This window comes from Nanorana parkeri, unplaced genomic scaffold (genome assembly GCF_000935625.1).
Source record: "Nanorana parkeri isolate BGI_ZX_2015 unplaced genomic scaffold, ASM93562v1 scaffold97, whole genome shotgun sequence".
Taxonomy (NCBI): domain Eukaryota; kingdom Metazoa; phylum Chordata; class Amphibia; order Anura; family Dicroglossidae; genus Nanorana; species Nanorana parkeri.
In genome coordinates, this window is record NW_017306365.1 from 823,210 (window position 1) to 833,128 (window position 9,919).

The 9,919-nt window shown below is 40.1% G+C and overlaps 1 protein-coding gene across 1 annotated transcript in view; it reads right to left on the minus strand.

The window, feature by feature from the left end:
• Positions 1-9,919, minus strand: part of VPS13C (vacuolar protein sorting 13 homolog C) — a 225,912-nt gene that overhangs the window by 28,413 nt on the left and 187,580 nt on the right. The window contains exons 74-79 of the mRNA XM_018552762.1: positions 9,072-9,185; positions 8,004-8,143; positions 7,803-7,884; positions 7,418-7,531; positions 7,103-7,178; positions 4,307-4,470 (exon numbers count right to left, since the gene is read on the minus strand). Of these exons, the coding sequence (XP_018408264.1) occupies positions 4,307-4,470; positions 7,103-7,178; positions 7,418-7,531; positions 7,803-7,884; positions 8,004-8,143; positions 9,072-9,185 (690 nt within the window). The remainder of the gene's footprint in view (positions 1-4,306; positions 4,471-7,102; positions 7,179-7,417; positions 7,532-7,802; positions 7,885-8,003; positions 8,144-9,071; positions 9,186-9,919) is intronic.

A 9,919-nucleotide genomic window follows, 5' to 3' on the forward strand; every position in this document is an offset into this window, starting at 1 on the left:
TATATTCTACCATGCCTGGCAATACCAGTGTTTCATTTAAATTTTGAGGAAGTATTTGGCTTTACTGCAAGTGCATCAGGACTAACACGTAGCACAATAATCAGAGTGGACCAACCGGTAATGATTTGGGAACAACAGGAGATCCCCAAATATCAATGGCAGCAGAGCATACCATGTAACACTAGGGCCCTGGTGCATGCATTTGCACATTTGTAAGGGTTGGTTTGCTTACATGTTTATGATAAAAACACTTTCAATGTAGGGGAAATGATCAACGTAAGTAATTTCAGTGTTTCATGAATATTTGGCAATACTTGTCTGACTAGATAAACGCAATTGCCTGCATAAACAAAAATACATTATAAATGGAAATACACAGCTACATATTTTTAATTTAACAATACAGTGCTGTAGATTTCAGTAAATGCTTTGTTTGTGTCTATCTATTCTAGGCAAATGATTAGAATAGATACTCCTGCTTTAACATTCACATCCTCAAGAGGGCACTACAGTTACATAAAAAGAAAACAAAATGAACCATAACTTTTAAAATATGCATAAAATAATACTTGGGTAGGGAGGGAGGCAGGATGTAAGAATGAAAGGCTGGGGGAAAAAGGAAACAAAAATCCAAAGACAGAATAAGAAGATTCTTCTTATTTCTGTGGTTGTGTTTACCTGAGATGCACCAAACCCTGTACATATAAAGTAGCATTTGTTAGTAATGTGTAGTTTTTTAAGCATCTGTCCATAGCCTGAATGGATACCATCATTCATCTTCACATAAGGTATCATACTATACATATTAAAATAGTATACTAAAGACAAAATTAAGAGGACTATAATCATATTCCTTTTTACCATTACTTTGTTATGATACGTCAATAAGTTTGTTATGATAAGTCTATTGAACAGTGAATTCACTAACAGGTCTAACACGTAAAATAAACATTTGCCTAAAAATTGCATTGCATTGTTAGTACAATATGTACATTTGTCTATATCTTACGGTTGTATTTTTCTGTACACTTCAGGAAATAAACAAATAAAAATAAATAAATACTTCAGAACTGCTTTGCGTAATCTCATAAAAATGACCCATATGCCCAGCTAACCAGCAGTGGGCTTTTGTGTATCAGTGGGATCAGAGTGTGTCCACTGGAAGCTTTATCAGATACGCAAAGGACCAAAACCTGACAAATCAGGTAAACAAAGCAGCAGATTTCTAATTAAACGAAACACAGAAAAATCAAATAATTCACAACTATAACTATTTCTATCTATATAATTTTAACGGCATGCCAGTGAAAGGAGGAGTAACATGAGAGGAAAATGTGAGTTGCTTTCCTCATCTGCATCAGTAGGACAGATTATTAATAAAATAAAAGCGATGCATCATTTCATTTTAATAAGGCTGTTTTATGAATAGACTGGTGTATTGCATGGGATAAACAACACATCACTAGCAACAGATCATGTGATATAGGACATATAAGTTCTTCAGTTCCAAGTCATGAGGCTGAAACATGATATATGAGGAATAATGCAATCTACATTTTGAAATAATACATTCACCTGACTGGAATACGGTTTGGATCACTGCATTCAAAAAAACACTGCTTGGTCTGGCTTTTAATTAAATACCAATTTATAATCCCTTGATATGATTTATTGTAGCATTAAAAAAAGTTTTCGTTCCTGACTGAATAAATATTTACTGTAGCAAACCTTAACATCACAACGGCAGAAGCTCACATCACAGATGATCTTCAATTCATCAGATTATTAGATGCATAACAGTCAGAACATTTGCATTGAGTAAATCTAAATATCAGCACAGTTGATTCCTTACATTTTAAAAAGAATTACTGGGTATTAATGTGCTTAAACAATAAACAGTGCAATAAGCAAAGCACTAATTTCATGAGTTCATTTTACCGATTTATTCTGATTAGTTGCTAGGGGTGATGTGCTGTTCTCCCGATTTTTAGTAAATACACCTGTTTATGTGAACGTTTATATTAACCCAAAACCTATTTTTTAGTATGTTTGTCATCATGCCACACTAAACACTTTTTTTTTCTTCAATTCTTTATTTATTCTTTGGGAAAAGCAGAAATAGCCATAGTACACATGTACATTGTATCAATCTCCCAGCCTTATACACAAACATAGACCCAGAAAAACCTCAACCATAGGAGATCCACCCCTTCATGGCTGAGCTTGTTTTCAGTTTCTGTTCGTAAATGACTGACTCACTTTTTACATTTATGCTGTGTGATTCTTTCACATCAGTAATGTACTTTCTTACTAAATGTACCCACAACATATTATATATTGTTTTTTAGAGGACAGATAGGGCTATACTAAAAAATTAGGAAAAAGCATAGAAAACACTTCTTTTCACAAGTTTTTATTATAGTATAAAAAATATATGTATATATAATTTTTATTTTCTTAATTTTTTTTTACACTTTTTTTGTTTGCTCCAAACTTAGGAACAGCTAATAATAACCTTAGAGACTAATCCTGACAGCATGTTAGAATCAGATCTCACTAAGGGCTTGTTCACACCATTTTCTGGTCCAGATCTGGTGCAGATCTGCAGACGCGGAGCTATGCGTACAGCGCGTTTTTACCGCGTTCCAGTTCCTTTTTTTCTGTGGAGTGGGGCTGTCAGCTGTTAACTGCAGTGCTGTGCATTTTCGGCACGGTTTTGTTACTTTTTTGACGTGTTCGTGTGTTTCCGGACCGGAGAAAATGTGACATGCGGACTTCGCTGGTGAGAACTGGAGCCCATAAAACGCATAGGAATACATTGTGATGCATTTTTAGTGCAGGAGCGAACTGTTCTGGTCCGGACAGAATCCGGACGTCGTGTGAACAAGCCCTAAGGCCCCATTCACACTGAGCGATTCACAAATTGCGCGTTTGTCGCGCGATTTGCACTTTGCGCGATATCGCACGTTTGTCGAGTAAATGCTTGCATTGAGCAAGCTAGAATCGCGGCAAAATCCGCTCCAAAAAGGGTCCTGCTGTAGCGACGCACGACCCGCAACAGTGACGGACAGAGCCCCATTGCCATGCATTGGAGAGCGATATCGCGCGGTAAATAGCCGCGATATCGCGGGAACTACCGCGCGATAAATCGCTCAGTGTGAATGGGGCCTAAAGGTTTCTGATTCTGCCCAGACGATCAGAAGTGATACATTTCAGGCACAGAGATACATTGTAACATTCCTGTGCCTGAAATGTATCACACATAGACATTGGGCCAGTCTATGGAGCTGTCAAAATGAATAGCAGAGAGGCGAGTCACTCTGCTACCTCTCTGCTATCTTTAGCGGTTAGCGATCCGGTATTTGTATGTGATGCCTTCATTCTTTCAATAATAAAAGAAAGAGGCTTTTGCAAAAGCTTAACTGTTTCTTTAATGAATGTCTCAATACTGAGGCATTCATTAATAAATGGTAACCGCTGAGAATCAGCGGTTACCAGAATTTCAGAGCCGCAAATAACTGGTCACGTACAGTCTATGTGTCCAGTCATATAGGCACTTCGTGGCGGGACGTACATTGTTCGTCTCCCGTCAGGAAGGGGTTAATATGTACAAGTGGGACTAGGCCCTCCCTGCCCCCAACAATTTTCGGAAATTTAAAATATAGATATAGTTAAACAAAAATACAAAGAAAGTCAAATCTAGCTGCTGAGAAAATAACATAGCCCAGCAACCAAACTGAACAACTTATTAACGAACCTGAAAACCACAAGAATAGAAAAAGATAAAAGCAACAATGCGAGAATCAGAATCACAAGGGAAGAAAAGGAGATGAGAAGAAAGGTGACTATAATCTGTTCTTAAACAAATCGCCCTTTGTGAATCTGTGGAAAATTTCTTACCTGGAGATCCTGCCAGTGACAGCAGTTCCTGTTTCAGGCTGACAAGAATAAGCCTCTGCCTTGCAGTTAGTAATATTGCCAGCCTTCCACACACACTCATTCAGTTGGCCCCTGTGCTGCCTATCAGGTCTTTAGAAGGCATGGCAAACCGGATAGAAAGGCCACTGGCCAAATGAAGAAATGCACACCAGAGACGGACAATACTTTATATACACAAATTAACATATACTTTGTGGCCTACATGCTCTGTTTTTCCTTAATAGTCCTCATAAATATTTACGGATTAAGTAAACTGGCCTGAGTGATTCAAAAAAGCAAAACAAAAAATAATTTGTTTCTACTCGATGCAAAGAGATGGGGGTCTTTGAATGTCCAAGTAACCTGAAGACTAGCAAAACAGACTTACCCGCAAAAATCCTTTACCTCCCTTGGCCAGACTTTCTCCAAAGTCTTTGGGTTGTCTACCCATCTCTTCCCTCCGCTTCTGCTGATACTCTTTATCCATGGTGATGGCTGCCAAACCCTTCCCCACAGATCCTGTAATTCGTGACACTACTCCAGCTGCTCCTCCTGTGTGCAGAGAAGATGGGGTGCCATCAAGTCAGCAATCTAATATAACTATTTAGTTACATAACCCAACATGATTTTTTACATTTCTTTGTAACGAAACAGAAGGTACAAGTAAGGAGAAGTAAGTGTGAAAGCATGGGCTGGACTGAAAAATAAATTAAGAAAAATAAAATAAAAATTAATAGAAAAATATGTTAAACCATTAAACTGCTTATGTAAATGGCAGGCCCTACAGCTCGGTAGTTTTCTCTTCAGGTTAAGCAACTCCCCGCCCCCACGCACGGACCTAACACCGTTTGAAGACATTTGTATAGTGGGCAAGTACGTTGACCATGGATTGTCCAAAGCCCATGCTCTCCTGGCACTGACACCCGGCCTACCCAATCCTAGCTTCCTGACAAAATGGGAGAGAGACTTGTCTACCACCTTCTCTCAGGACCAAAAGGACTACATACTCCACTTTGACCATAAAGCCTCTACAGCTAGCTCTATCCAAGATACTGGATACAAAAAAGTCTTACTCGATGGGATTTTGTACCCACCAGGCTTCACAAAATGTTCCCCCAAACCACCGCAACATGCTGGAGATGCGGACAGGCAGATGGCATCATCCTCCACATCTTCTGGTCCTGTCCACGCCTCTGTGATTACTGGGATGCAGTCATACGGATTATCAAACTATTAACAGGAGTGTCTCTTGCTGGGGATCCGGCCGCCCCGGACCAGATACCGCGCATCTCTGCTCATCCACCTGGTCAACGCTGCCAGGGCCTGTATACCTCTGTGTTGGAAAAGCTCCAGGCCACCCACAGTCCCAATGTGGCTCCTTGGGTGGACGAAATACGGATAATGGAGGAGCTCACTGCGACTCTGCTCCATGCCGAAAACACATTCCGGAAAACAAACCTGGTTTTACTGGTTGGAATATCTATACTCCCCAGAGTATGGCGCGCTCATGGTGGAGTGAGACATCGTATCATGCTAAGGGAGATGTCAATTCAAGAAGCTTCAGATAAAGCCGGACACGCGTGCCTCTGGGGGCCGGCGCTGTGTTCCCCTACCACCTGCCGGAGCCTGGCTGGATACCTACCTAACTTCTCTGTATCCTAAATCTTACTCTGATCCTTCTCTTTTTTCCCTCTTCTTGGTCTAAGCCCCTCTCTATCTTCTCCCTCCCTCTTCTCTGTGCCGCCATGTTACGGCTTCAGAATAACTAGTAACTAGCTAAAATGATACCTTTAGCGATACACAGTCCCAAGGGCCTCCTATGTACCAAAGGAGGGTTTCGCATAATGCACATCATACTGTCCCCCCCTTAGCCCTGAACAGTGGCACTTGTGTGCATACTGGAGTAACCTGTGGAAATAACATCGCTGGGACTCTAGAAACTGTAAAACAGTCAATTACTGTACGAGCTTCTCACACTATTACTGTGACTATTTTATCAACACTCTCTGTATGATTCTTTTTTCTCCCTCTATCTACTGTCTGTACTAATGAAAAACTGAAAATAAAGAATTAAAAAACAAAACAAAAAACTGCTTATGTAAGCAAGAACATGCCTCCCTTTTGTACTCGGTCTGAGATGTGAATCCCAGTCATAAAACAATATTTTATTGGCACAGGGAACTCAGTAGAGGTTATCAAGTGCAATACAATACTAGGTACAATATGTAATATGTTGAAGATCCAAAGTACTCTATTAGATAATTTACCAAACTGGGTATTGCTATGATATTGCAGATAGTCCTGCAAGCAGGGAACTTGGGAAGTCGCATATTCAGATGTCCATCAGCATTAAAGTGACTTTGCCATTTAAAAATAATTTCCAAATAAATCTCCCTGCAACAGAACAGGTATAATACCTCTTTGCTGGGTGTGGAGCTACGCTGGCCCGAAAAATCAGATAATTAATTATATTTTTGGGTCTGTTAGATGCCTGGTCCCCTGCTATAGTTATAGGTACATCCACCAGTCTATGTCATTACAGGACACAGGACACAGTAGTGATGTAGCCACACACCTCACAGTGAGGGAACAAGACTCCCCACACATGGAAGAGGTAAATATTACACCTCTTCTATTGCAGGAAGCTTTATCTGGAATTCTGTTGTGTGCTTGGAGCAGTGACTACTTTACAACACACACAGGGACCATGGGAACAAAAGTAGGCACCATCCAGAAGGAAGGACAGTGTCAGCACCAATTCAGAGATGATTTGATGATCCACAGCTGAGTGATGCACAAATAAGATACATTTTTGTTAGTAGTTAGGGTACTAGAATGCAAGCGGATTGAAATTAATGTTTTTCATTTAATTACATTAAATAAAAAAAGCTGAACCTATAAATTCAACAAACTGTAGTGATCGGACTTATTTCTCTAAAAACATAATAATTCTCAAACAACTACTTTGCAAAATTTAGCAAAAAACTATTCTACGGTTTCAATACCAATATACTGTATGTTATACTGGTCAAAGTTTTAAAGTGGTACTCAGCCCAGTGGAGACACAGACAGCAATATATAACTGACAGGTGTTCTAGTCTTCCACCTACTTTGAAAGCTGTGAAATACCAATTACATGAAGAATATGTCCACACATTTAAACAAGGAACAGAGTGGAGCTTACCAACAGTGTGCCCAAGAAGGCTCCTCACACCGATGACTAAGCCTTCTGCAAACTCCTCTGGGCCCTGCACTGCACCCTATAGTTAATGGCAAGAATAGAGCAGTTAGGGTAGTAGATAAGGCTAAGCAAATTGACAATGAAGGGCTTGATAACAGCACTGGAATACGATATGGAAAACCAAGGTACGCAGGCCTGTGCACATACTTCATATATTTATGCTGGATCTTTCCAGCATAAATATATGAGCTTAAAAAAAAAGTAAATATGAAATGTTTCCAGCCTGAATTAAACGTACTGAAGGTGTTTTAAACTTACCTGAAACGGCTCATAAAAGAAAGCCTCCACCCCTTCCGAGAGCCCTCGAATCAAGCCAAAGGGGTTTCCTAAGACATCCAAGCCAAGGACGAGCACATACAGCTGCTTCAAGAACTACATGGGAATATAAACCAAGGACAATAGTTGAAATGAGTGAAATTGAATTAACATACTAAATTAAATAAAAAGATTCCAGATAAAAATTAAACCATCGGTATGCAAGAGGGATGGTTTTGCAGGACCATCACTACTGATAAAATACTTTCTCAGCGACAGTATGTGAACATATACATTCTGTTGGTATGTTGCTGTATAAATGTGTAGAAGAGCCCATGAAGCAAATAATCTGAGGGAAAAATTAATGACAGTGAACCCCGTAGCTTACCTGCTCACTATAATGCCTGATAACAAGATTTCTCAGCTGGTCGCGCTTGTAGAACTGGTACCTCACTTCAAAACAAGCCAACCTGTAAGCAAGAATATAAAACAACTCTGCCATATGTTCTTTAGGTTCTAATCAAAAATCTCTACATGATGAATGAAGTGATACACAATGTTTGCTCAGAAGGGCAAATGTTAGGTTTACTTGAAAATGAGATCATCTACATCGGTGAGAGTGGCTCCAATGCTTTTCAAAAGGAGATTTACAGAGCTGATGGCAACAATCTCACGTTCCTCCTTGTTTGATTCTTCTCCTCCTGTTCCCAATGAAAGGCTGAGGTGTAACTGGAGACGAAGAGCAAAGGATAACGCCAACACCAGCAATGGGTTTCTTTTTTTCAAAAACTATTTTGAAAATGCTATTTTGCTAAATTATGCTATTTAAATTAATCTGATGCTATTTTGATTTCTATTGTTGGTGCTATTTAATACCTTATCCAAAACATTCAGAGTATTGCAACGCTCGTCCACAGTGGACAAGCAGGGGGAATCCAGGTGCTTACAAGCTAGAGCTCGTCCTCACTCCCACATTAGCTACTGTAAAAGCAATAAAACATCCGGACCCACTCCATATGTCGCTGGAAACTTATGTTATTAAAGATCACACGGCTACACAAAGGTCTGCCTCAGGTCCGCCCTTCTATCGTGTTTCACCCAATCCTGGGCTGTAACAGGTAAATAATTCTCAGTAGATACATGATACTTGCACTTTACATAGCAAAAAAACAGGGACCAATACATTTTGCAGATGAGCATAGTTGCTCACCTTCATAAACAAATATGCGTGTCTGCTCAGTAGTGATGAGCCGAACACCCCCGTGTTCGGTTCTAACTCGAACTTTCGAGTGCGCCGCCCCCCGTACCTCTGATTGCTTGACTTTTCGCTGCCGCTGCTCTAACAGGAGATCAAAGGGAGATCATTACTTGATCATTCCTTTGATCTCTCTTTCTGTCCCCGAATGCAGGAAGTGATGTATATTACATCACTTACAGTAATATTAAACATGAATAACCAAGAAGTAGAACAGTCTGAACTGCAGGCACTATGCCAATTGGCCTAGTCATTATTTAACCCATTTGAAATGTAAAATTATACTAAGACAGGAGCTGTACCTACAGTGTGCTTGGTATAATACTAGAAATTGCACAATATGTAGTTTGCACAATATGTAGTATGAAAACAAATACTATGTGAAATATTCAAGTTTGGTACCTTCACAGGAGAAATATGGAAGTGCTCAAAAAAGCTCAGGGTGGTGATATCTGTCATAGAAGATTCCATCAACTCTCTGTTCAGGGAATCTAAATCTTTCTGGATCAACTTGGTCTATAAAAACAAAACAAAAAAAGAAAAGAAAAGGTCAATCATGTTCACTGATGTATAACAAAGTTAAATACATATAGCGTATCTAGCCAAAAACCTTTTTCTTTGTTGTGGATAGAGTAGGAAAGGTTATAAACCTCAACGGCCTTTTTTGCTGTCTATGTCCTATTAGCGAGCAGGAAGAAGTGATGAGAAGTAAGGGAACGTCTACACTGAGGAAATGGACTACAAGAAATAGCTTATAATGGTCCTAAACTTTCCGTGCATTACTAATAACAGTGTTTTTACTGCAAGTGTACCCATCACTTCCTCTTCAGGTGGCAACGTTGCCATTCAAACAAGAGATGGAAAAATCACTTTTAAGGGTTATAAAGATTACATGAAGCTACAAAATTACATAAAATATGGAAAACGTTAAATGCAGTATATACAATGCAAGTCTCAAACTGATGTTTTCAGCCTCTTTATATTGAGGCTGAATGCAACATTTTAACCCCTTCGTGACTGACGACGTACAGTGTACGTCGCCAGCATCGGGGCTGTTTAAACAGACTCCCGGTGACTTTTGCCGCCGGGACTCTGTTTAAATTTGTAGAGCCGACTGTCGGCTTTACAACAGAAGCGATCCTGGCGACTTACCTGTCGCCAGATCGCTTCTGCGTCCCGAAGAAGGGGCCGCCCCCCCCGCCGGACACCCCCGCCGTGCTTCCCGGGCTCCGTTGCCCCTCCTACGGGCC